This window comes from Idiotropiscis lumnitzeri, chromosome 1 (assembly GCF_059441095.1).
Source record: "Idiotropiscis lumnitzeri isolate Australia: NSW breed Sydney's pygmy pipehorse chromosome 1, RoL_Ilum_1.0, whole genome shotgun sequence".
Taxonomy (NCBI): Eukaryota; Metazoa; Chordata; class Actinopteri; order Syngnathiformes; family Syngnathidae; genus Idiotropiscis; species Idiotropiscis lumnitzeri.
Window position 1 is genome coordinate 22,795,114 of NC_142391.1, and position 27,235 is coordinate 22,822,348.

Here is a 27,235-nt window from a genome sequence, read left to right on the forward strand (position 1 = left end):
ATGTTCTCCCCGTGCCTGCGTGGGTTTCCTCCGGGTACTCTGGTTTCCTCCCACATTCCAGAAACATGCATGGCAGGTTGATGGGACACTCTAAATTGCTCCTAGGTATGACTGTAAGTGCGGATGGTTGTTTGTCTCTGTGTGCCCTGCGATTGGCTTGCAACCAGTTCAGGGTGTCCCTCGCCTACTGCCTGAAGACAGCTGGGATAGGCTCCAGCACCCCCACGACCCTAGTGAGGAGAAGCGGTACAGATAATGGATGGATGGAATATAATAAGATTTAATATTCTTAAATAAGACAATGTTTTAGTTATGTTGTATTATAATGCACAGCATATCTACATTTCATTTGAAATATTAAAAAAATATTTAAAAGATAGAAAATTTCTATCTGCGATGTGGATGGATGTAGGTTTTTTTTTCTTTAAATTAAAATATTCGCCATTGAACTCGAAATGAGTAACAATTGAATAGATGGTTATGTAGCGCCCTCTGTAAGGCCAAAAGATGTCATTACATGAAACTGCTCACAGCAGGTCCCAAAAATATTTGACGTCAGCATCCCCAACGTTACTATGGAGGATAATGACGTCATCATACGTCTGCACCCATTTCGTTTGAAGACATAAGACGTAGGTGCAGAGGTAAAAGGTCGACAAGTGGCTTACGAGCGTCACAAAATGACCTTTAGAAAATACAAGAAACATTTTTGAAATTCTATTAAAATGACATTTAGAGGACATGGAGTCACCTCACTTTCAGAGCAAACACGCTACATGTTAAATTGGTTGGCTTTATAGTTCTTGCTCCTGATTCGTGACTCTAGTAAACGTTCTTCTTCTCGACAGGTCGCGTTCACAATGTTCTTGCTCCAGATAGATGACTTTTCCCCAAACATAAGCGGTCATTCACAAACTTCTCACAGTGCTTGTTCCTGGCACGTGACTGGAACAAAGTTCCTCAGCGTGCGTGTTCCTGGCCTGTGACTGTGCGCATGCGTGTACTGATTGAGCGCTGCCAATTTGGACCCCTGCCATCTTTGGTGGGCTCATCGATGGAATGTCTGGCGGGCACGCGCGCCCACGCACGCACACAGAGCAACCAATTGTGGTGAGCACAACTCCTCCAAAACAGGTATTAGTCAAATATTGATGACAGTTAGGTTATTGTTCCTCGTGAAGATTCTGATTATGAACGCACGTGACCATCTGGTCCTGCACGGGGGCGCGCTCAGCCCCCGGCACTCACTGAGCATGCGCGAGCAGAGTTCGAAGACGGGAGAGCTGTGAAGCAAGGATGGAGCGCGCCGGCTCGTAGCGGCGGGACTTGAACTCGGACCTCGCCAGTCGGCAGGTAGGACGCGACTTCCGGTTGCCGGCGTGCACGCGCAGCGCGAGCGCCCGCGTCCCCTCGTGTCCGGGAGGGGTCTGCCGCTGCTGTTAGTTCTCAGCATTTGAACAGGGTGCTCGTGTCGTGACGTCATTTTGTCGTTGACCATTGCACGTGTGACGTCATCGGAAAGTGGAGGCTCTCGTGCATGATGAGCGGGAATCACTGGCGAGGAACAACAGTTTTATTGTTGCTGTGGAATTCTGTGTGTGCGTGTGTCAGTGAGTGTGTATCTGAGTGTGCTTCGTTTTTGTCTGATCGTGTTTGTACATTGTTGTCACTGTTCGTGTGCGCCCATTTGTGGTTGTGTCTGTCTGTGAAATGCGATATATAAATAAAGTTGTATTGTATTGTATTGCAAATGTGAGGTGTGTGAGCGTTTGAGTGGATCTGTTTCTGTGTGTTTCTCGGTGTGTGCTTGTTTGTATTTGTGTGTGTTTGTTCATCTGTGTGTATGTATTTTTGCATGTACGCTTTTTGTATGAAATAGTCTGTGTTTCAACTCTGTGTGTGTAGGTATGAGTGCGTGTGTTTGCATCTATATGTGTGCTTATCTATGTCCGATTGTCTGTGTGCTAATGTCTGTGTGAATGTGTGTGCTTGTTTTTCATATTGTGTTTTTCTGTGACTGCTTGTTTGTTTGTTTGTTTGTGTGTATCTGCATGGATCTGTCCGTGTGTGTCAGTGTGCATGTTGAGTGTGTGCGTTTTTGTAAGTCTGTGTGTGACGGAATATGTTTGTGTTTCTGATTCACACATAGACACGTCTATGTATGTGTGTAAGTGTTTCATTGTGTCACTGTCTTTGTGTACGTGTCCATGGATGTGTGAATGTGGGTGTGTTTCTATTCTGTCTGTCTGTGATTGTGTGCGTGTGTGTGTCCATTTGCTTTTGTGTATGTGTTTTTCTGAGCGTTTGCCTGTGTGTGGGTTTGTTTGCAGGCCCTGATTGATTGTGTAACCTAACACTTGCTGCCTTCTGAATTATGAATGACAGGCGTGCTCCTCTTCTCCCTCGGTTTTCTCCAATCCTGACGTTCTTGTTCCGGCACTTTAAGGATGGGCAATGGCTCAGCCAAAGCCAAGCGCTCTAAGAGGCCCTCATCGGACCCTTTGAGGGTGCGCGTGGAGCAGCTGGAGCGGGAGCTGCGAAGGAAGGATCAGGAACTGGATGCCAAAGAGCAGCTGTTCAGAAGTCTCCAGGAGAAGATCGCTACGCAGGAACAGGCTCTTGCGCACCTCAGCCAGGAGCTGCGGAAAAAGCTGCAAGATGAGGTCAAAAACCAGGATGAGGATCAAACGACCGACGGCGTCTTGGTGGTCGGCGTCAAGGAGATCCTCAATAAGAGGAAGGGCGCTAAAGCGGGAGTGTCTGCAGAACCAACGTCCCGAACCTACGACTGTAGCCACCTGCGAAAGTTTTCCTTTGACAAGGCCCGAGTACCTAAAGAGTCCAGGTGAGATGTCTTGGACGCATTCATAAACAGGACCACAACACGTTATGGAAGTGCTTGTTGGAGACAGATTAAGCAGCATTCTCTTTCCCAACAGTAAACTTCAGCAAAGTCCTTGTTCCTGACAAGAGACTTAGGCAAAGTAATTCTTCCCGACAGGTGACTTTGCAGCAATTGTTATTCCTGACAAATGATTCTCGAACGAGCTTGTTCTTGACAGTCTACATTAGCAAAGTCCTTGTTCCAGATAGGTTATATTTTTGTATGCTTTGATCTTGATGAGAGACTTTACGAACGTTATCTTGATGAGAGACTTTACGAATGTTCTTGTTCCTGGCAGTAGACTTAAGCAAAGTCCTTGTTTCTGCCAGTTGATTTTTCCAAATGTCATTCTGAGACTTGACATTAGTAAAGTTCTTGTTCCTGAGACGGAAAGTCATAGTTCCTGACTGGTGACTTTTATCAGCGTTATTGTTCCTGACAGTTGCCACGGCAGTCTTTTTTTCACACAGGTGCAAAGTTCTTGTCCTAAACAGGTCACGGAAGTGACATACTTATTCCTGTAAGGGAATATTCTCAAAGTCCTCATCCCTGATGGTGATTTAAGTAGAAATGTTCTTTTTCCTGACTGTCACACAGGATGTGACACCTCCCTCCTGTCACAGCTGTGAAGATTTATTTTTTCATTTTTATTTTCTTTTTTTGCTGTGTCGTGGCGAGCCATGTGTCGTCATTTTTTCACAGCAGACAAAGAAACCTTGAGTCACGCCGAAGTGGGCGAACAATCGCTCGCCAACGACGTCTGACTAACTCCTCCGTGTTTGTTCCCGTTTTTGTGTGACAGCGTGAAGAAGCAGCTGGTGGAGGCCCTGAACAGGAACCAGTACCTGAAGCGTCTGGAGCCGCAGCAGCTCAGAGACATGGTGGAGTGCATGTACCTGTGCAAGTACCAGCAGGGGGATTATGTGGTCCAGCAGGGAGAAGCTGGCAACCACCTCTTTGTCCTGGCAGGTACCACTCTGTCTTTGTTCCTAACCTATCATTTTGACCAAAGTTATGGTGACTTAAGTAGAGCCCCTGTTTTTTACAGGTCCTTTTATGAATGTTCTTGTTCCTGACTGGGGACATTATCATCCTGGCAGTTGACCTTAGAAAAGTTCTTGTTCTTGACTTTAAAAGCACGCTCAGGGGCTTATTACATAAAAATATGATTATGATGTTTGATACTTTACTCTAATGTGTGTGCGTGTAACAATCTATTATGTGTCTCTCTCTTTCTCCCGCTTTCTCCCACACACGTGCGCGCACGCTCGCACACACACGCAGATGGAAAGTTGGACGTGTTTCAGCAGGACACGCTGGTGTCGTCAATGATGGCATGGACGGCATTTGGCGAGTTGGCCATCCTCTACAACTGCACACGCACCGCCTCCGTGCGAGGTAAACGCAGCGCTATCGTCTCCTTCAAAAGGCTTTCAAGTGTCGTTTTTGCCAACGCCAACGCCCTGCTGGGTGACATTCGTTTACGTCTCAAAGTACTTCTGTTCACTGGCTGAGCGTTTTATGTAAAATGAGGAATCAAAAATAAAAGTGTTCACACTCTACTGGGCACAAGTGACAAGCTCACGCAGTCATTAGCGGTTAGCATGAGACGCTAACAAACCAGTTAAGATAAAGCCAAAACAAAATTTTTTGTTCACAAAAGAAAAAATGTTTTGATCAGTCCTCCGTGTTTCTTTTACAAGCATTCATGTGATATCCAATCCAAACCAAAAAAAAATCCAAATTAGTCCAGGAGGATCTCAATAAATGTGCCTGTATTTCTTTAAAAAAAAAACATCAAGAGCCAAATTCAATGCATTGTACGCAACAAAAATCGATCAAAGTCCTTTTGTTCACAAAAAGTATTTTCATCCCAGTCACACAAGATCAAAATCCAAGTCCTTTGTTCACAAAAGATTATTTCTTTCAAAACCGGTTTGGAAAGGTCTAAATCTCAGTCATTTGCTCACAAATAAAGTTTTTTTTTGTTCCAAACCCAGAAAAAGAAAATCCTGATCCAAGTCCTTTGCTCCCCCGAATAGTTTGTGTACCGCCTTTGTTTGCTCACTAGCTGTGAACAAAGTGTGCACGTGGGCTCTGGAGCGTGAGGCATTCCAGAACATCATGAGGAGGACGGCCGAGACGCGCCACCACCAGTACCGACTCTTCCTGCGCAGGTTGGTTCGACGGGTTAGCGGCCACCACAATATTTCTGGATTGTCAAAAATCACTAAACCTGATCTGATGAGACAGACGTACGAAAATCTGAATGTTTCATTATATTGTACGTGTTACGTTTACACTGTGTCCAAATCTAAATCAGATGTGGACTAAAATTTGTTTTATGGTCTAAAATTGGTCATTTTTTCTTTGTTCCAGGGTTAAGCTCGCTAGGCTCAGGTTTATAACAAAGGTGATCAATTGGCTTTTATGTGCTATTTTTACACTGCAGCCAAATCTGGAACAGATCTGGATTACATTTGGTTGTAGTGGGGTGTTTAAAGTGATGGTTTTAAAACAGAGTTTCTTGCTCGTCTTATGGTTATAACCAGATGCTCAATGACATTTTAAATGCTTTGATTACACGGACTATGTTTACATGCAGTCAATATTGGGGTTAAGGTCAAAATTCAGATTTCTCAGTCATTCAGAATAACCCATTTAGATGGTGTCAAACCAGAGTTGGGGTTTTGAATTAGGGTTTCAAAAAAGATTAGGGTTTGTAGCTGTGGTTACAGATGTTACGTGGATTGAACTTGGTTTGACATTTGTTTTTGTGTGGTTTTTCCATCAGCGTGTCACTTTTGGCTAATCTGCCCGACGACAAGATCAGCAAGATTGTGGACTGTCTGGAGGTGGTAAGGTTTCCACGCAGCACCAATGAAGGAATCAAACCTGTAACCTGAACAGAAACTTCAGGGTGGGTTAGGTTGTCAAGTCAGAATTAGCGTTGCAATTAATATACGGTTAGAATTTAGAAGTGTAAGGGTCAATTCCAAATGGGGTTACAAATTCAAGTCAGTGTTAGGGTTTTTTCAAACCACTGATCAGGTTTCAAGCATGAAGTAGGATATCGAGACTGGGACAGGCTTTCAAACAATAGTTCCGATTTTCAAATGAGGGTTTCAAGCAAGGATTCCAGCTTCAAATTATGGTTTGGGTTTTAAACCAGGATTAGGTATTCAAACAAGGGTTTCAAGTAAGGGTTTGCCATTTTGGAAAAGTAGGGTTTCAAATTGTGACCTAGGTTGGTTTGCTTCAAATAAGGGTTATGGGATCAAATTGGCTTATGCTTTGGAATTTGCGTTTCAAGCCAGTATTCCTGTTTCATTTCAGGGTTAGACTTTCAAGACAGGATTAGGCTTTCAAGTTTTGGTTTCAAAGTAGGGTTTCAAATGAGGCTTTTCGGCCTGGGTTGGAGTCTGAAATGAGGTTTGTCTTATTCTTGATGCCTTACCTTAGTCTTCCCTGCAGGAATACTACAACAAAGGCGACTACGTGATCCGCGAGGGCGAGGAGGGCAGCACCTTCTACATCATCGCTCAGGGAAAGGTCAGGCGTCTACTGCCACTACCTACCTACCTTCCTGTAAACACCCTACCACAATTAAAAGCTACTTTTCACCCTGCAGGTGATGGTGACCCAGACCACGGAGGACCACAAGAGTCCTCAGGTCATCAACACGTTGCAAAAGGGCGACTACTTTGGGGAGAAGGCTCTCATCAGGTAGCCATAAGCTTCCACATAAAATAAACGCTTACGCTAATGTTGCTAAGGCTAATGCTAATGTTCATGCTCGCTTTAGCGATGACGTCAGGTCCGCTAACATCGTTGCCGACAACGACGGAGTCGAGTGCCTCCTCATGGACAGACAGTGAGTCAAAGCACACGACAAGCACCGTGTTGTTCAGTGATAGGGTTTCCATGCCAGGGTTAAGGTTCCAAAATGGGGTTCAGAGAAAAGGCTTTGGTTGAAAATTGGGATTTCAAGTCCGTGTTACAGGTTGAAATTGCGGTTTAGAGCCATAGTTAGGGTTTTAAATTTGGGTTTCAAGTCAGGGTTATGGTTTCAAATTAGGGTTTCAAATTGGGATTTAGAACCAGTGCCAGGCAGGGCTTTAAATCACTGTTCCAAGCCAGGGTTAGGGTTCAAATTAGTGTTAGGGTTTCATATGAGTTTTTTTAAGAGAGTTAGGGTCTCAAATTTGTGTCTCAAGACAGGTATCATGTTTTGATTTAGGATTTTGTTTTTAATGACACATTATTATTAGGTTTTTAAATTGGGTTTCAAGCCAGAGGTAGGGTTTCAAATGAGAGTTTCACATTGGTGTTAGGGCTTCAAATTAGGCTTTCAGGACAGGGTTAGGTTTGTTCACACGGGTAAATGTTTCAATTCCAGGGTAGGGTTTCAAATAAGGATTAGGGTTTCAACTTGGTTAATGGGTTTTAAATGAGGGTTTCAATCTTGCATTCATGATTTGAAACAAAGGTTGGGTTTCAAAGTAGGGTTCCAAGCACGGTTACGATTTAAAATTGGGGTTAGGGTTGCCTTCAACAAATAACAGGCGATACAAAACGTATATTGTCATTTATCTTAGAGACTGCTAACTAGAGTGCTAGTTAGCATGCTAACATTGTCGGTGATTCCAGGACCTTCGACCAGACGGTGGGAACCTTTGACGAGCTCCAGAAGTACCTCCAAGGCTACGTGGCCACGCTGGACCGGGACGATTTGAAGCGGCACGCCAGGTATGGCGCTTGCTCGCTTGTCCGCCGCCGCACCGCCGTTAGCTCAGTACAGTTGACGTCCCGTGCAGGAAGTCAATATCGCGGCGCCCCAGTCAGACGTTGCCCCCCGACGTGCTCCGCCTGAAGCAAATGGCCGCCACCTTCTCGTCGTCCAGACCGCTCGACCACATGGACGTCGTCGCCACGCTCGGCGTCGGCGGATTCGGACGAGTGGAACTGGTACGCCAAAACGCAACAAGCACTTTCATTTGCACTTTTTCTTTCAATACAACCTGAAAAGAATAGAAGATTAAATTCTGTTTCTAAACTATTAGAACAAAATATTTTTTTTCTCCCATGAAAAAGTTCAATTGAAAGAAGTTAAAACATATCCCCATCATATTTTATTTTTCAAAGCTTAAATTAAATTCTTCTTTCAGTAATATGCACGTCATGAATAAAAACATGGTAACCTTTCAGGGGGAATTTTAACGCTTAGTCATAATTCAAGAATAAATTACAAAAATATTTTGCAAAAATATGCTCGCAATGCGAGTTCATTTAAAAAGGTTTTAAAAAATATTCTAATATTGAAAAACTAAATTCGGATTTTTCTGGGATTTATTATGTTTTTTAAAAATGAGTCATCCATATTCAAATGCGTCTTCTCATGCTCCAGCCAAAATGTGGTAATATTCTGAAAAAAAAAACGCCGGTTGAAAAAAAACAAATAATCTAACCTAGTTGTCATCAGTTATCACCAAATGTTATTTTTTTCTCTTTTGGCAGGTGAAGGTGAAGGGTGAGGATGTGACGTTCGCGTTGAAGGTGATCAAGAAGAAGCACGTGGTGGACAACCGGCAAGAGGAGCACATCCACTCAGAGCGCCGCATCCTCGCCGAGACCAGCTCGCCCTTCGTTGTCCGGTCTGAACCAGCGTCTCAAATTTGCTCTTACAAATATTTGCCCGAACAAAATTCAGGAGCCAAATTGACATTTTGTCCTTCCATTGACTTGAAGTCTGTCCAGAACTGACACCACACTGGTGCCTTGAACTACAACATCAATTTTATTTATTTGCTGAGAATAAAGAATTCATGCCTGTAGGCGTCGCTAAATTGTTCGTTTACATTTGTTGATCGACCATTAAGGCTTACAACGCAACAAGATCAAAGCTCGTTTTGTTCGCCCATCGGTCAGCGTTTTGCATTGCGTGTTAGCATTCAGCTTTCAGACTTTCGTCGGTCAACGGTACGAGGTTTTCCGAGCAGTGAGTCGAACAACAACTCATCTGGAAAAATTGGCCACTTGTATCTCAAGGCACCGCCGTGAAAAACAACAACAAAAAAACAGCCGATGTAAATCAAAGACGCAGCTGTCTATTAACGAGCCGACAGACTGACCGTGCAATTCCCGCGCCCCAGACTGTTCCGAACATTCCGAGACGACAAGTACGTCTACATGCTGCTGGAGGCGTGTCTTGGAGGAGAAGTCTGGAGTCTTCTCAGAGACAGGTAGGCTCGGAGATGGTCTTGATTTGCACTTTGACTGAGTCGGCATGTTCCGGCATCTTGTTCAGGGGGAGCTTCGACGAGACCACAGCCAAATTCTGCGTGGCCTGCGTGACCGAGGCCTTCGAGTACTTGCACCGCAAGGCCATTCTCTACCGAGACCTTAAGCCGGAGAACCTCATGTTAGACTCTGAAGGCTACGTCAAACTGGTGAGTGGACCGCACACATTTTATCCGAGGGGAGACTCTGAGCAAAGATGAGACAGTGAAATAGCGTCCAGAGCTCAGGCACAGCTACAGCCTAACATTTGGGTTAGCTTCCATTACTGGTATGAGGAAACATATTTTGCAAAGTGGAGATTGTGGAGTCGTGTCTGGAGCTAAGGCAAAATAGAGAGCAAAAAACAGCCAAGTTGAGACTGCGGAGCATACCACATAGCACATCTCTGTAGGTGGACTTTGGTTTCGCCAAGAAGATGCGCGGGGGTCAGAAGACGTGGACCTTCTGCGGGACCCCCGAGTACGTGGCCCCGGAGATCATTCTCAACAAGGGCCATAGTCTCAGTGTGGATTTTTGGTCCCTGGGCATCCTGGTGTTTGAGCTTCTGACTGGCAGGTGCGCTCATCAAAACATGGTGCCAATCAAAAACACAAAATGAAATGTCTTCCTCCTTTGGGCGGCCAGCCCCCCTTTCACAGGAAGCGACCAGATGGCCACGTACACCAACATCTTGAAGGGCGTCGACAAGATGGACTTCCCAAAGAAGATCGGCAAGCGGCCCGAGGACCTCATACGCAAGCTCTGCAGGTGTCGCAGCCACACACACTCACGCAAACACACGAACGCACTCACGTGGGCGACAACGCATGCACACACACGATGCACACGTACACGCACACGCACACTAACACGTTGCTTTTAACAAGCCGCTTGTCCTTCTGGTTGGTCTGCTTCAGGGGGAACCCGGCCGAGCGGCTGGGAAACATGAAAGGCGGAATTGGTGACATCAACAAGCACAGGTCACATGGATTTTTTTTTTTTTTTTTCAAAAGATTGTGACTAAATTAAAGAGAGATTTTGTTTTGCGGGGTGGGGGGTAATCTCTCTCTCTCTCTCTCTTTATATATATATATATATATATATATATATATATATATATATAATATATATATAATATATAATGCATGGATGGAAGATTAAAAGTGTTTTTTTTCTAACATATTTTGAAAAATGTGCGCTACAAAATTGTTACATTATGAGATGATTAGAAGATGTTAATTTTTCCTATCCCCAAATGAAAGTAAGCGTGTGTGCAGGTGGTTTAGCGGCTTCGACTGGGCGGGGCTAAATGCTCGGACCTTGGCGGCGCCCCTCAAGAGAGACGTAAGTTCCCCATCTCTGTTTTCAATCATCATCAACACTTTTCAAACTCAAAGCCTGACATAAAAAATAGACTACAAGAAGATCTGAACTTGATTTGAGGTTCATTAGATCCACTTGAAATGTGTGATGTGGATTGCTTACACCCAATAAGTAACTAATTAAGTAACTACTAAGTAAATGTACCACTGAGTAACAAAGTGATTGCAGCTGTAATGAAGTAACTAAAATGAGCTGACCTTGGCTTGTTGTTGTCTTTTCAGGTTTCGGGTCCTCTGGACCACAGCCATTTTGACGTTTATCCTCCCGATGACAAAATTCCTCCCGACGAGCTCTCGGGGTGGGACGCCGACTTCTGAGCTCTTCTGAGCTCTGACGGTCGTTGTCCTACTCCTTAACCAAAAGTTTCGCCTGGACGAAAGAAGAAGAAGAAAAATCTTTCTTTGGGGAAGTACAGCATATGCGTCATTTATTTAGCTTTTTCTGGTGCCGAACCAGCACAACGGATTGTTTAGTTAATATAGGACTGTCGGTACATTTCAATAAAAATCTTTTTAGAAATCATCATGATAGACAATATTTTCTCGAAAAGTTCTTTACAACAAACAAAAAGGCAGAATGATACCAACCAAAGGACTATTTTATTTACAGGTGTGTGTGCGTTTGCGTGTATGTATGTGTGTATATATATATATTTATATATATATATTAGTGCTGTCTAGTGATTTTTTTAACTAATTAATCACAAAGAATTCCATGATTAATCACAGTTTTCAACTACTATTTTTTGTGAAGCCTCAACAGATATTTACTTGAATAATATCTTGGAATTGATGCAAAATCACCAAATATGAGTACATTTAATTCAAAGACTGTTCTAATAGCTTTCTTGGATTCTTGAATACGATCTTAATGGAGACATCTTTGCAGACATTTATTTTCGAAGCATTTCTCAAAACTGCCCACCAGCGCCACACTCCAGCAGTGTTGGTTTGCAAGGCCCAGTGGTAACTTAAACACAGTGTTTTGTTCTGAGACGTGCTAAAGATGTACAGCTAATATGGCACAATATTTGCAAAGTATGCAAATATTTTTTTAAGTAAATCAAACTGAGTTAATTGAGTTAAAATTTTTGGGATTAATCACCTGAGTTAATGCTTTAATTTTGACAGCCCTAGTGCATATATATATGCATATATATATGTGTATGTTTTCAGTTTAGAATTTTTTTCTGACCACTTTCTTCGTTAGCATACGCACATCAGACAATTTGAAAGTGTGGACTTTAGCATAGTTTTATTCATTTCTTTGAATTCTTTGCCCATGTCGAGGGGTCAAGAGTCAAATGTCGGTCACGCAAGTAAGACCACGCGTTCTTCCTTTCCCAGGCCACGCCCCCTCCAACAGATCAACAAAAATAAATAGTTTAAAGACATTTCCATATACAAATATACTTTAGCAAGCTTATTGTACAAGCGTTTTCTAACATTTACACAAAAATTCCACAGTGAGTCTATGGCATGCATTGCTAACAAAAAGTACAAAATATATAAAAGTTACAGAAAAAAAACATGTATTGACACAAAATAAATGTCTCTGAAATATCAAAATTATTTGAAATATATTTATATATTTTGAAAATAAATTCCACAATAATAGCGTTTCATTACAGAGTCCCACGATTTGGAAACAAAAGGCACTTGTCAACAAACAGTCATCAGCTGCAGTATATACACCAAAAATGTACAAGAGAGCGTGCACGGGAAGTGTTTGGGCTGCATAAATAGTTGTTTTGGTGTTGAGCTTACAATACAACCTGAGGATGTCTTATTTTGTTTAAAAAAAGAGTGGGGGTGCGCCAAGTGAAGATGCTGAAGAGGGTGTGTTGCTTCAAAAGTTCAAGAAAGAAACTGATAACCTGCCTGGCTAAGTTGGTTTCAATGGCTAAAAACGTAGCTTTTGAACACTAACCCAGGACAAAGTGTGACGCACACACCCCTGGGGATTCATATAAACATCTCTCAAAAGTTTAGGGATGGAGGGGGTTCGTGGATTCAAAGGTTTGGCAAGGACTGACTGCTGATCTGGTGAAGCGCACCCCCTTAGAGGGATAATTCTGGCTTCGCTTTGAATCCAAAAAGTTATACAATGAAGTTATGTCGTGGAGAAAGGGAAATACACACCAACACAGGGTTAACTGTGCTATGCGCACACCTTGAAGAGCGTATGGAAACATTTATTTCTATTCCACTCCCATCATTATTGCATGATGAAACACAATGCCTTTACATGATCTTTGATTTGAATTATTTTTTTTAGGAGAGGGGTGCACGGTGGAGCGGTGCATTTTGAGGTGGTGCGTCAACTCTCCACGGTGGTAAAAATGTTTAGAGATAGAAAGGGGGTCGTGGATTTTCAAGTTTGGGGGAAGCTGACATGGCTGATGAGAAGAGGGGCAACGTGTCAAATGGATTTTTCCAACAGTGTTCCTCCTTCATGTACCCCCCTTCCTGGAGGACCTCCATTTCCTGCCATAACACCTCCACCTGGAACCACATTGCGCACCACCTTCCAGTGCCGAGTCAGTCGGGTCCTGTGTCGATGTCGGCAATTTAAAAAAAACAAAAGAGGATCGCATCTTTCCTGGACTTGCTTCCATGGTGATGGAGGAAAAAAAAACAAGAGGTGCGCCAAGGGAATTATCGGCACGCGCACGAATCCACCGTCATGTTGGGGTACACTTTGAGCACCACGTTTTTGTCCTCATCAAAGAAGAGGATACTGAGGGAGGACATCTTCTCCGGGACGCAGCACGGCTCCGGGATGCCAGGCACCACGCCCACCGCCCGCACGATGCTCTGGATGGTGGCATGGTTGGAAGGCTTCAGTGCCTGAAAGCAAAACACATCCCCAAGAAAAAAACTTTAGTGAGAAAGAAATTTCCTACTCATTTTATTTTAGATCTTTGAAACAACTCAATTTCTCATTGTTGTCAAGATTAGCCCTCTGAAAATGCAGCATTGAAAGCTGGGACTCCCTTGGTATGGCGGTGCGAATGGCGTTCAGGGGATGAGTGAGATTCGAAGTGCAATGGCGGAGTTGTATAATAATTATTCATCACGTTAAAAATCTGTCTGCTGAAGACGGTCCACAGTTTCAAAACTTTAGGAATAACTATACTCAACTGTTTTTCCGGTGTGTGCAAGGGAAAAGGGGTGTGCCAACTGTGTCGGGATGTTGAAGCGGGTGAACAGCTTCAAAAGTTTGATTCAGACTATCCTAAGTTTTTTACAAAACCTTTTGAGGGGTGTGTGTGGTGAAGTAGGTGTGCGCTGACTCTGTTGAGATATATAAGACGGAGCACAAAATCAAACGTTTGAGAAGGACGGCTACGAAACCATTTTTTGCGGTGAACAAGGGGTGTGCCAACTGTGTTGAGCTGTTGAATGGGGTGCGTGATCTTATTCCACTCAATGTTGTGGAATGCTGCAAGTGGATCTGTGCGTATTTTCCCGCCGAGTAATTCGCTCTTAAGGGGGTGTGTCCACGCTTTGATACAGCAACCCCTGCAGGCGAGGAGGAGTGCAACGCCTCAGGCCAACTCCTGGGAATAATTAGTGCACACTACAAAGGCCGAGAACGCCAGGAGCGTGTGAATTAAGTGGTGCGCATTCCGGCCACTTTTCGAATGTTTGCCGTCTTATCAGATCGGAAGCAACTTTGTGTTTTTTGACTTGGCTTAAGTAGAAACATGACATGATGCCTTCAAGGAGCTTTCGACTCCGCTGATAGCATCTTTGCTGTTTGCATAATGTGGGCCACATTGGCGAGTGGCGGAAATGAAGTTATCAGCATGATTCTACATGCGACTGGATCAGTGGAAGCATCAATCGATGTTGATCCCAGATCAGTTTCTTTATGCGCTACTGCTCAACATTAGGGAAATAATCCAATATGGCAGCACAAATGAAAGTATTGTGTATTTTTTGTTTGTTTTTTTAGTACAACGCAAAAATCTAAACACTGCTGATAAAATGTAAACATAAAATAAAATATCCTTTTTGTAATATAGCTGCCAAGCATGGTGACATAAGGTGAAGGTGGAATCTCCTTAAGGTTAGTTGGTGCAACTTTTACCGAGCCACCAACCTACCCACTGAACTGCCTACGTTATTGTCGCGTCCAACTGATCAGACTACCTACCTACCGAACCACCCACCTCAATACCCTATCATGCAATTTACCTACCTATCCATGCACTGGAAGCCCAACCTACCTGTCGACCAGGTCTACACACCTAGTAAATCCACCCACCCACCATTTTGTGAATGCTAGCATGTAGCCACCCAGCATTGGTTAGAGCCTTACATCTGGCAAGAGTTGGCATGACCTGTAGACTTCCCTATCCACCTAACTGGTTACCGACCCAAACAGAACGCTATCGACCTACTTGGCACATTGCTAACATTTACTTCTGTTGTGTTTGTCAAGTTGGTTTCTGTCATGATATGTGGTTGTTATACGCCTTGAGCCTGCCACATGCGTTGCTTCCCAATAAGAACACCAGGGTTTGCAGTTTTTCCTTTGGAACAAGTAGGTAGTTGTAGGACTATAACATGTTTGCCAAAGTCCAGTTCCATCCACTTCAGACATATCACTCACATGAAATTGAATATTGTCAGTAGACGGCACAGGAAATCCAATCTTGACACTAAATCAGAGATCGGCAGGGTAATGTCAGACTGGTTGCAAAAAAGGGCCATGGGGAACTTGCAAGACCCACAGAAACACTAATAGTAAGTAGTACCTACTAAGCTACCAAACAAGGGTGAGAGCGACTTTTGAAGCTACTGCACCTAGTCCACTGCCGTGGCTTTTGGACCTCTCTAGACACCCACTGAGCGATGGACCAACCTACCGACCATCATCCGAGAAGTTTACATATTTTTCTGGTTCGCTTGCATTTTAAAGATAAAAGGACCCGACACTAGAAGGCAGGGTTAACCCAGTCAGCTCCCAACGTGGGAGACCGGCAGAAAGACGCACCTTGGCCATGGGGAACTGGCAGGATCCGGCACAGTAGTAGGCATCAAAAGACTTGGGTGAGATAATCCACTCGCTCCAACCAATGTCGGCAAAGTCCACTTTGAGGTAGCGGCGTGCGCAATTGCGGGGCTCATTCCACTGCTTCTTCCGGGCCTTCTTGATGGTGTGCTCATCAAACTGCAACAGAGGCATCTTGTGCCTCGGGTTCTTGCGACTCTTTTTTCGTGGTGGCCGGCGGGCCTGCTTGCTCTGGAAGGGCTCGTATGGACTGGATTCGTCCCAACCGGTGGTCTCGTAGGGGTACTCAGGTCCGGGGAGCTCGTTGTTCTGCAGGGGGAGCAGGACATTGACAGAGCGCTTGGGTCTGGCGGAGCTCCTCTGCGGTTCTGTTATGTTACGCCCACGTTGCCCCACCTTCTGGTCCCCTGGCGAGGGGTTCCTCCTGAGGGTTGCCACCACGCTCTCGGGCTCCGAGATGGCTGAATCATTGGCATACACCAAGATGTAAGGGGAGCGGTCAGCCAGGAGCTCCTTCCATGACTGGGGTCCGCGTGAGGCCACCTCGATGCCGATGAGGAGCTGTCGGTGCGCCTTGGCCTGGTTGACCACCCGGGTGATGTCCTTCCACTGCCAGGAGACAAAGTCTCGGTAGTGCGTGGACACATTGATGCGGAACTGGCCCAGAGTCCTCATCCGGTCGACCTCGGGGGCAAAGCTCCAAATGACGACATGGATATGGATGTGGCTGTGCCTGCGCGGGCCGTGAAGGATACAGCCTTGTGGTCTGGTGCAGGACTTGCTGCTGTTGTGGAGATCCCCGATGTAGTAGTGCAGTGTGGCAGAGAGGACGTCTTCGGATTTGGTGAGTGACGTTAGGTTGAAGATTTGAAGCTGCTTCTTGTTGATCACGCCTGAAAGTACAAATTTGCCGATAAGAAACAACAGCCAGGACAAGCTAGAAGTTACATTTTTGGGTTAGGTTTAAAAATGTTGTGCTGCTGGGTGACTACCTGCCTACCACCTCTACATACCTACTGACAGACGACCCAATTATAACTACCTTCCTATCTAGCAACCAACTGAAGGACTGACCAACCATCTACCAATCCACTTCCTTTATCTGTTTATGTAACTTTTAACACCTACCCATCTTCCAACCAAACTACCCAATTACCTAATTAATTATCATCTCAATACCTACCTATCCATCTTACATTTTACAACTAAAATGAAAAACACAACATCCGAAAACCAAGATGACAAGATTATGACCATATGAATAATAATTTCACGTTATTAAAGAATGGTAACTTAATTGTCAGTTTAGAGAAACGTATACTATTATCTTTACAAGGACATTTTTTTCAGAACTGGACGTTCCCAAGATGTCCCTAATCAAGTGGCCGGCGGGCCTATGTCTCGTAGTAATCAACAGGGGGCAGCAAAAGCCAACAAAACCAATAGCAAAATGATTCTTCATCCTGTCACGACGGACTGACTTGCATTGTTTTCACAAAACCCAACACTATAACGTAACTAATATGTACAAGGGATTAAAAATTTGCCGGCGGGTTAACATTAAAGCATTTGAATATGTGACAGATTTTCAAATATCTGAGAAAATGCCAGATGCGTGAGGTTTGCTGGCGACGCAGAGTTGTGCAGAAGGCAAACAACTGCAGCAGGTGGATTAACGCCCATTTCTAATGACTTCATGCACGTTGAAGGAAAAGTCAACTTTTTGAGCATTCGTATACTCGTGGACCTTAAAACCATTTTGTGTCGCGCTTTTTACCACCCCATTAATTTGTGCGAAAAAATGAAGCTTCTGCTATACGTACCCCAGTGCGCCTTGAAACTGCGCACGGTGTTCCCGTCCTTAAACGCGAATCCCGCCTTGTTGTACTTGTCGTAAAGCATGTGCATGTGCTCCGTCACCGTGTCCTGGGACAGCGGCTCTCGGTCGCCCACGACCTGTGGGGCTACGGGGAAACCCACGACCGGGTGCCTCCGCTCCACTGCGTGCGTAAAATCCCCCTCGACCCGGAGCAGGGCGCAGTATCCGAGACGCGCGCAGCAGATCCACGCGGAGAGCACGAGCAGCACCAAAAAAGCCATCCTGGAGGTGGACGCGAAGACGATCTTATAAGGACTTTCTCGAATCTTCACACAAGTTTCCACAAACGCTTCCTATCTCCGGCAGGCCTGGGCATCACCCGAGCGGGGAACCATCACAACTAGGGAAAGGCACGGGAAAGTCCGGTGCAGGTGGCCGCAAACCAGACGCGAGGCTTGGCTGTGAGTCCGGTGCAGCCGCACGTTGATTTGAGGAGCAGCCAAACGAGCAGCGAGGCAGTCGACCAGTCCGAGTCTCAGCTTTCATTGAAACTCCACGGTCTTGAGCGCGCTATTATAAGGCAGCTGGGACCAGATGGGTATCCTCTCTCTCTCTCTCCCCTGCCCCTGCCCCTCTCTCTCACTCACACGCACGCAAACACACGTCCCCACGCGCGCGCGCACGCGCGCCCACTTAGAGATTCGAGTTTCCTGTTCAGGAGACTTTTACACACACGCATATCCAAACCCTGGAAAAAAATGATTTGTTAAGTTGAATTCAACATTCCATACATCACTCTTTCCAAGATGTGCACCATTTTCCACATGCCAAAAGAGTTGGCGCACCAAGATTCCCTGTCTCTCCCCACACACAGATGTGCAAAAAAAAGATGTGGGTGAATGCAAGGAGAGTGGGGTGCACCAATTCTATTGAATTTCTGTAGCCGCTCAACATGCCAACAGAGTTAGCGCACCGCCCCTCCCGCAAAAACAAAGAAATTTAGCTACCCTTATCAAACCACCTTGAAAATCCTGAAAGAGCTGGTGTGCCCCTTCATCCTCGCACATCCTTGCAAACATTTGGTGCACCACCTCTCCTTGCACAGTCCTTCAAAAATGTTCAGTACAGTATTTTGTGAACCCCTTTAATATGCCGACAGAGTAGACACACCCCATCTACCCCGCACGCTCTCAAATCACATGTGGTGCACTAACCATACACACTAAAAAATATTAAGTGGTACAGTCTTTCATAAACCCCACTTCTTACAAAGTTGGCGCACCCCTATTTCTGCCGCACACCCACAAAAACATTTGGCGCATCACTGCTCATCTGAAGAAACCCTCAAAAACATTTACAATCTTTTATGTACCCCGTTAAACTACTTACAATGCAAATACAGTCTTAAACAACATTTGGTGCACCACATATCTGCTCACATCCTCAAAAAATGTTTGGTCTTTTCCAATCCCCGTTCAACATCACCTCTCCCATTCAACACGCTCGAAGAAATATGGTTGTGCTTCCCATAAAGCATTTGAACTTTTACTGACAAAGTTGGCGTACCACCTCTGCCTTGCACAAAACTGCTAAAAAAAAATCATTACAATATTTCCAACAATCGCTTCAACATACTGACAGAGTTGGCGCATCCTATTCTACAACCCCTTTGCAAACATTTGGCCGACCACCTATTATCTACACACATCCACAAAAAATGTTTTGTTGAATCTTGAGCAAACTCTCTGGAACATCACGACAGAGTTGGCGCACCCACTCTCAAAACATTTGGTGCAACCACTCTCCCCCGCACACACCCTAAAAATGTTTAGTAGTGTTTCCAAGCCCCATTCACATCCCGACAACATCCCCTCAGACCCACGCAACCTCCACACAATATGTTCCCAAATATTTGAAGACATGCACTCTCTTGAACATCGCTGTACAGTTGGCGTTTCACCCCTCCTTGCCTACACCCTCAAAACCAACCCAAAATTCCAAATCAAGCCAATCCAAATCAGTTTTGTCGTAATAAAAAAAAACGTAATAGTTTGTAAATGTTACACCAGACTGGCAATACACTTTTAATCACTCATTGGCGTACCCCCCACCCAGTTGAGTGAATCCCAGCCATGGATGAGTCTATGTTTCGAGTCCGAGCCTACAGACAAACCACCCCCCAGCCGCCGCCTCTCCTGACGCATGTGAAAGCAGCAGCTTATTGTCCGCATTAAAGGCTCGGCCTACCATTTAGCGCACCTCAATGGCGTTAAGCACACGCATCCTGTAGCATCACGCTGCCATCCGGATGCTGCGCACCCCACTACCCTGTGCACCCCACCACTCCCCCCCCGACTGTCGTTCTCTTTCAGGGGCGCCGGGGAGGAAACGATGAGGCCACTTCTCCGTCTCCGACATCTGATTTCAATAATTTGAACATGCGACTTCGTCCACACACTGAACGCGTTTAGGACCCTCGCATGGGGGGGCGCAAGAGGGGTGGGGGTGGAAGTTTTGAGAGGGGGTCCAGCTGGAGGAACTCAAGAGCATCCGTCAATGTTGAACAACAGCGGAAAGCCACTCAGCTTGCGGAAAATATGCCTGAAAATGTCACAATTGAGTTCACATATGTCACCAAGCTCGACAAGTTCACTTCAAGGATCAACTTTGTGTTGTCGTTTTGTTTTTCATGCTTAATCACAAAAGCGAAACAATGCTTAGCTAACAAAATGAATTAACTAGTGAAATGAATGATGAATAAGTAACGCAGTACCTAACAAAAAAAAGAAACTAGTTAACTAACTGATGAATTAATTAACTAGCTTATTCAGAAAATAACAAACCAAATGAACAAAATAATGAATTAACAAAAATTACTGATTGATTGAAAAACCAACTGACTAAAACTAAACGGTGAAATTGTGAAGGGAAAATTGAGCTAGCTTGTAGACAGTTGGCTCGCTTGGCACTAACAAAGAAAATGACAACCTAGCAAACAAAGTAACTAGAATTAACTATAAGAACAGATGAACTCAAAGTGAATCAAAGTGAAATGGTGAGATTTTCTTGTAAAGCAGCTAAAGGATGTGTATTTCATCATTCGTCAATTTGCGTCACTCAAAGTGGTACCAAAAAAAGGCAATAAAAGCAAAACATGTCAATGACTTTACTGTCCAATCATGACAATTTACATAGATGTGCGACACACTCTTTACGAGATACAATGACAACCCACTGACACTTGTTAGCTACATCAGACCACTGGTGTGGGATTTCCAAATGCCCGGCAACCAGGAAATGCGAGCGAGAATATTTTCTGGTTGTGGTGTATTTCAATGAATCGTTCAGTCCTGTTGCTATTCATCGAGAGTTGAATGCATTAAGACCGTTAAAACATCAAAGAACAATGTAGAAAAGAATTATACAAAAAGCTCATTATGTCACACAATTCCGTGCTATTGTTTGGATCATTTTATACAGGCAAGGACGAATTTGAACGAGATAGTGGAAGCAACACAATGTAAATCGATCTGACAAACTTCACTGACTGGCAAATGCAAAAATGAGCTTGCAAACGAGGTCACTAACTGATGAAGTAACTAATTAACAGACTGAATGACTGGCAGATTGAAACTAGCTAATTAGCATATTAACTATGTAAATAACTAACTGATTTCTAAACAGCTAACCAACAAACTGGCGAACAAACTGACAAACTAGATAGATTACAAACAAACTCGATGGCTGACTGAACTAATAGCTAACTAATAAACTGATGAAGCAGCTCGTGAAGTAAGAGTAGCTAGCTAACACTAGCTAAGAAACGAGCACTTGTGATGTTCTGAAATACGGCTAATCAGTCAAAGTGAAATAATCTGTATTCGCAAGAGATGCTAACCTACCAAACTGACAAACTCGCTGAATAACTGACTGACTAAAGAACAAGCAAGCATTTGATTAGCTGGAATTGCCAATTTTTGACCCCCAAAATCTGAGCCCATCAATCTTTAATAATAATAACTTTGCTTTTCCGACTCCACGGGGAGAGTCAAACGGAACCGGCAGCTAGACAGATCCCCATACGGAAAATGACCCCCCCCCCCAAAAAAAAAAAAAAAAAAAAATTAGATTGGAATATTAATACATTTTCATTTGAAATTAAAAGCACTTATGTGACAGCAATGGAAATGCCATAGGCGTTTAGTGTAGATGTGCCTCGCAGTGCACGCTAAGAACACGCGGAATGCTGAAAACATTCTTGGTCTTCTTTCACTTATATCAAGCAAAACGCAGCCTGGGGCGGTTCTTGGGTCATAAAAGCAGAGGTCCCCCCGCCCCTTCCACTTGCCCCCTTCAGCCAATCTCACAAAGCATTTACGTCTTTAATTTGTTTAGACAATTTAGCGGAACACGCGAGAACAAAAGAACGAGACAGACGGGACGGAGGAGACGGATCATTACGCTCGCAAAACACGCACAACAACACGTTTTAAATTGATATTAAAAGCCACGGATTGATTAGACAAATAATTGATTATACTTTTTTAACTTGAACTTTGCTTACATTATTTTAATAATTTAGTAATATCAGTAATCTGGCCTGTAAATTAATGTCATAAATTGTGTTTGCAAATACCTTTAAATGTATTTGTAATTATGTGAAGCACATTGAGTTACCTTGTGTCGAAAATATGCTTTATAAATAAAGCTGCCTTGCCTTAACTGCCCCCTTGCAAATTTAAAACGTGTACACTAGTCAGATGGAAAATGAAAAATTGCCACGATTGTGAAATCTTTTAATTTGAAACACTAATAACCCAACGCAAAGAAAAAAAAAGAAGAGAAAGAAATTCAGCCTCTGAAACCTGTTTCATACAGAAAGGCGTAATTGGGTCGGCGAGTCTATCATGTTGTGATCCACAAAAGTCTCAAGAAGCCATTCCGAAAAAGGTTAAGGGAAGAGGACCCTTTTGGTTTCAAGAACCATTTTAGGCTCATTTTGGTCATTTTCGTGGTTCTTTGAGTCATTCCCAAAGTCATTTTCATGTAGAAATGTCGGCATGTCTGCCATTTTGGTTGCAAGTGGTCATTTTGGGGTCTCAACGCCATTTTAACTTAATAACACGAAATTTTGTCGATACACGTCATGAGAAGATGCAAAAAAAAAAAGTCTAAAAAAGAATGCCATTGTCATTTTTTCAAGTGGACATGTTGCTGCCAATTTGACCATATTTGTTGAAAGTTTTGCGCCCAAAGCTTTTTCATGTAGAAACAGAAAATTCATTTAGAAATGTCTATCATGAGTCGACCTACAAAAAAAGTCCCAAACTATTTTGCCCACTAGAAATTAACATTTTGCCGTTTTTGTTGAAAGTAGCCATTCCTGGGGTCATTTGAGGATACATCCTAAAGATTAATACTAAGTTGAAACGGCGTACAATAGACAGCTAAAAGACACTAAATCATACTTAAAAAAAAAACAAACGTTTTTTCATCATTGCGTGTGAGCGGAGAATCGCAGAGGAGCTTTGATGACTCGCTCTAAAACACACAAGTCAACTCCACAGGATCTGATGATGACTAAAATAGACAAATTGAGCTAAAAAAGGCGAAAAGATGAAAGGCGAGTCTAACTTCTGACTTTGTGGAAGTCACACTGTTGATGATTCCGTTGATAGGCAAGTTAAAAAGGGAATGTTGCTGTGCCTCCGCCCAAGATGGCAAATGTGATACGTCTGCCTCCCTGCCGGACCTCTTCCTTTGTTGACCCCTCCCCACCCCCTGTCAAATTAAACTGTGTGTGTGTGTGTGTGCGCGCATTTGTGTGACTCTCAGGCATTTGCAACGTAGTGGTCCAGGATGACAACATGTTGGTAAAGGCCCGACTGCACCGCGCTCCTCCGCGCGTCCTGGCCAGGATCGACCTGCAACACAAGCGGGAACAATGAATGTCGATGAATATTATAGAATCCGTCAAAGTCTGCAGTCACACCAATGCTCAACACGGAGCCGCCTGCTCGTGGCCAACATCTAAATTGTGCAGAAACACTGGGTGTACCGAATGAAGTGGCTGGTGAGTGTCTGCTCCAAACTGGGAAATTTATGGACACACAAAACTTCATTTAAATAATTTTTAGTCAGGTAAAATAAATGAATAAATTCATTCCTCTAATTTTTTTTTATGACAGATTTCAAACTTACCCATTTTGAAACACAAACTAGGCTTGAAACGCTCACCCTGCTTCAAACTTGAACCCTAATTCAAAAATATCTAAATAAATAAATCAAACCATGGCTTGAAACTTTAGTTTGAAACCCAAAGCTTGATTTGAAACGCTAATCCTCGTCTGAAACCCTCACACAGACTTGAGACCTTACCTTGCGACGGTAAACCTTAATCTTAAAAACTTCATCTTACGAGCCTAAATCTTGTGCACAACCCAAACAGCTAGACTCGAAACCTGGCTTGAATCAATAACCGTTGTATGGAATCCTAACCCAGGTTAAAACCCTAACCCTAAAACCCAACACTAAGCTTAAACCTAAACCCTAACTCCAGACCCTAGTGTGCTACCCCATTGTGATGGTCGAACGGTTAATGACACTACTTTAGGTGCAGGCCACTCTGGTTCGACCCTTCCTCTTTTACCTGTCTTTTTTTTAAACATTCCTAACCAAACCCCTAACCCTAAACCCTAAAACCTAACCCTAACCCCGAACCCTAACCCCTAACCTAACACTTAAAATGTAACCCTAACCCGAAACGCTAAACCTAAGCCCTAACCCTAAAACCTATACATAACCCTAACCCCTAACAAGACAACTAACACTAACCCTACCCCTAACCCTAACCCTAAAGTCTACCCCTAACACCAAACCCCAAACCTCAATCCTAACCCCTAACCCTAAACCCTAACCATCACCCTAACCCTAACCCTAACCCTAAAGTCTACCCCGAACCCTGACCTAAAAAAAAACAACCTAAAACTGACCTTAAATATAAACCCTACTCTAAACCCTTGTGTGGCACCCATTCGTGATGGTGGAATGGTTAATGTAACTGCTTGGTGTGCATGCGACCCTGGTTCGAATCTTACACTATTGGTAGTTTTATAGACCTCCTAACCAAACCCTTAACCCTACCCCTAACACTAACCCTAACCCGAGCCCTAACCCTAGCTCTAACCTAACCCGAGCCCTAACCCTAGCTCGAACCTAACCCTACCCCTAACCCTAACCCTAGCCCGAGCCTACCCCTAAACCTAACCCTAACCCTAGCTCGAACCCTATCCTTCACCCTAACACTAACCATACCCCGAACCTTAACCCTACCCCTAACCCTAACCCTACCCCTACCCTAACCCTAGCCCTACACCTACCCTTAACCCTAACCCTACCCCTAACCCTAACCCTAACCCTACCCCTAACCCTAACCCTACCCCTAACTCAAGCCCTAACCCTAACCCTAACCCTACCCCTAACCCAAACCCTAGCCCGAGCCTACCCCTATACCTAACCCTAACCCCTAACCCTAGCTCGAACCCTATCCTTCACCCTAACACTAACCATACCCCGAACCTTAACCCTAACCCTAACCCTACCCCTAACCCTAACCCTAACCCTACCCTAACCCTAGCCCTACCCCTACCCTTAACCCTAACCCTACCCCTAACCCTAACCCTAACCCTACCCCTAACTAAAACCCTAACCCTAACCCTAACCCTAACCCTAACCCTAACCCTACCCCTAACCCTAACCCTAGCCCGAGCCCTACCCCTAACCCGAACCCTATCCTTCACCCTAACACTAACCATATCCCGAACCTTAACCCTAACCCTAGCCCTACCCCTACCCTAGCTCTAACCCTAACCCTAGCCCTTCCCCTACCCCTAGCCCTAACCCTAAACCTAACTCTACCCCTAATCCTAGCCCTAACCCTACCCCTAACCCTAACCCTACCCCTAACCCAAGCCCTAGCCCTAACCCTAAACCTACCCCTAACCCTACCCCTAACCCTAACCCGAGCCCTACCCCTAACCCGAACCCTATCCTTCACCCTAACACTAACCATATCCCGAACCTTAACCCAAACCCTAACCCTAGCCCTACACCTACCCTAGCTCTAACCCTAACCCTAGCCCTTCCCCTACCCCTAGCCCTAACCCCAAACCTAACTCTACCCCTAATCCTAGCCCTAACCCTAACCCTACCCCTAACCCTACCCCTAACCCAAGCCCTAGCCCTAACCCTAACCCTAAACCTACCCCTAACCCTAACCCTACCCCTAAACCTCCCCCTACCATCACCCTAACCCTAACCCTAACCCTAAAGTCTACCCCGAACTCTGACCTAAAAAAATCCAACCTAAAACTGACCTAAAATATAAACCCTACTCTAAACCCTTGTGTGGCACCCATTCGTGATGGTGGAATGGTTAATGTAACTGCTTGGTGTACATGCGACCCTGGTTCGAATCTTACACTATTGGTAGTTTTATAGACCTCCAAACCAAACCCTTAACCCTAACCCTAACCCTAACCCCTAACCCTAGCCCGAACCCTATCCTTCACCCTAACACTAACCATACCCCGAACCTTAACCCTAACCCTACCCCTAACCCTAACCCTAGCCCTAACCCTAACCCTACCCCTAACCCTAGCCCTACCCCTAAGCCAACCCCTAACCCTACCTCTAACCCTAACCCTAAACCTACCCCTGCCCCTACCCCTAACCTTAACCCTACCCCTGGCCCTAACCCTCACCCTAACCCTATCCCTAACCCTAACCCTACCCCTAACCCTACCCCTATCCCTAACCCTACCCCTAACCTTAACCCTAACCTTAACCCAAACCCTACAACTCACCCTAACCCTACCCCTAACCCTAACTCTAACCCTAACCCTAACCCTAACCCTACCCATAACCCTAACCCCTAACCCTAGCCCGAACCCTATCCTTCACCCCAACACTAACCATACCCCGAACCTTAACCCTAACCCTACCCCTAACCCTAGCCCTTCCCCTAGCCCTAACCCTAACCCTAACCCTAAACCTAACCCTACCCCTAATCCTAACCCTACCTCTAACCCTAACCTCTAATCCTAACCCTACCCCTAAGCCTACCCCTAACCCTACCTCTAACCCTAACCCTAACCCTACCCCTGCCTCTACCCCTAACCTTAACCCTACCCCTGGCCCTAACCCTGACCCTAACCCTAACTCTATCCCTAACCCTAACCCTAGCCCTAACCCTAACCAAACTCCTAACCCTACCCCTATCCCTAACCCTACCCCTAACCTTAACCCTAACCTTAACCCAAACCCTACAACTCACCCTAACCCTACCCCTAACCCTAACTCTAACCCTAACCCTAACTCTACCCATAACCCTAACCCCTAACCCTAGCCCAAACCCTATCCTTCACCCCAACACTAACCATACCCCGAACCTTAACCCTAACCCTAGCCCTTCCCCTACCCCTAACCCTAAACCTAACCCTACCCCTAATCCTAGCCCTACCCCTAGCCCTAACCCTAACCCTACCCCAACCCTAATCCTAACCCTACCCCTAACCATAGCTCTAACCCTAACCCTATCCCTAACCCTAACCCTAATCCTAGCCCTAACCCTACCCCTATCCCTAGCCCTACCCCTAACCCTAAACCTAACCATACCCCGAACCCTAGCCCTACCCCTATCCCTAACCCTAATCCTAGCCCTAACCCTACCCCTAACCCTAGCCCTACCCCTAACCCTAAACCTAACCATACCCCGAACCCTAGCCCTACCCCTAGCCCTAACCCGAACCCGAACCCTAACCCTACCCCTAACCCTAATCCTAACCCTT

General features: G+C 44.8%; 3 protein-coding genes across 5 annotated transcripts in view; 1 reads left to right on the forward strand and 2 right to left on the reverse strand.

Moving 5' to 3' along the window:
* The first annotated feature begins 1,082 nt into the window (after window positions 1-1,082).
* prkg2 (protein kinase cGMP-dependent 2) lies at window positions 1,083-11,062 on the forward strand. Of its 3 annotated transcripts, none has more exons than XM_088289967.1 (19): window positions 1,083-1,353; window positions 2,386-2,845; window positions 3,687-3,853; window positions 4,169-4,282; window positions 4,956-5,061; window positions 5,679-5,742; window positions 6,359-6,436; window positions 6,516-6,610; window positions 6,690-6,758; window positions 7,535-7,633; window positions 7,702-7,852; window positions 8,402-8,538; window positions 9,037-9,126; window positions 9,192-9,333; window positions 9,576-9,739; window positions 9,809-9,931; window positions 10,081-10,143; window positions 10,441-10,507; window positions 10,768-11,062. In XM_088289967.1, the coding sequence occupies exons 2-19, from the start codon at window positions 2,448-2,450 to the stop codon at window positions 10,861-10,863; spliced, it is 2,223 nt and encodes a 740-aa protein (XP_088146093.1). In that variant the 5' UTR covers window positions 1,083-1,353; window positions 2,386-2,447; the 3' UTR covers window positions 10,864-11,062. The 3 variants fall into 3 exon arrangements, with proteins under 3 accessions (XP_088146093.1, XP_088146084.1, XP_088146074.1); XM_088289958.1 differs by having other exon boundaries at window positions 1,084-1,353; window positions 2,447-2,845; XM_088289948.1 differs by lacking the exon at window positions 1,083-1,353 and adding an exon at window positions 1,363-1,557 and having other exon boundaries at window positions 2,447-2,845.
* Window positions 11,063-11,805: 743 nt separating this feature from the next.
* Window positions 11,806-18,425, reverse strand: bmp3 (bone morphogenetic protein 3). Its single transcript, XM_088290026.1, has 3 exons — window positions 17,392-18,425; window positions 15,551-16,461; window positions 11,806-13,395 (listed from the first exon to the last, which is right to left on the reverse strand). The coding sequence occupies exons 1-3, from the start codon at window positions 17,666-17,668 to the stop codon at window positions 13,204-13,206; spliced, it is 1,380 nt and encodes a 459-aa protein (XP_088146152.1). The 5' UTR covers window positions 17,669-18,425; the 3' UTR covers window positions 11,806-13,203.
* A 4,723-nt stretch (window positions 18,426-23,148) lies between these two features.
* cfap299 (cilia and flagella associated protein 299) overlaps window positions 23,149-27,235 on the reverse strand; it is a 77,191-nt gene continuing 73,104 nt past the window's right edge. The window contains exon 6 of the mRNA XM_088305739.1: window positions 23,149-23,311. Coding sequence (XP_088161865.1) covers window positions 23,219-23,311 — 93 coding nt within the window. The 3' untranslated portion in view covers window positions 23,149-23,218. The remainder of the gene's footprint in view (window positions 23,312-27,235) is intronic.

Bases quoted from the DNA above. Each gene is read 5' to 3' on its own strand.
- bmp3 (XM_088290026.1), bottom strand. From the start codon at position 17,668: ATGGCTTTTTTGGTGCTGCTCGTGCTCTCCGCGTGGATCTGCTGCGCG. The intron at 16,462-17,391 runs GTACGTATAGCA...TTGTACTTTCAG, and splicing joins CAGTTTCAAGGCGCACTGGG to GCGTGATCAACAAGAAGCAG. The intron at 13,396-15,550 runs GTGCGTCTTTCT...TTTTGCTTTCAG, and splicing joins GCCAGTTCCCCATGGCCAAG to GCACTGAAGCCTTCCAACCA.
- prkg2 (XM_088289948.1), top strand. From the start codon at position 1,538: ATGATGAGCGGGAATCACTG. The intron at 9,127-9,191 runs GTAGGCTCGGAG...CATCTTGTTCAG, and splicing joins TGGAGTCTTCTCAGAGACAG to GGGGAGCTTCGACGAGACCA. The intron at 9,334-9,575 runs GTGAGTGGACCG...ACATCTCTGTAG, and splicing joins CTGAAGGCTACGTCAAACTG to GTGGACTTTGGTTTCGCCAA.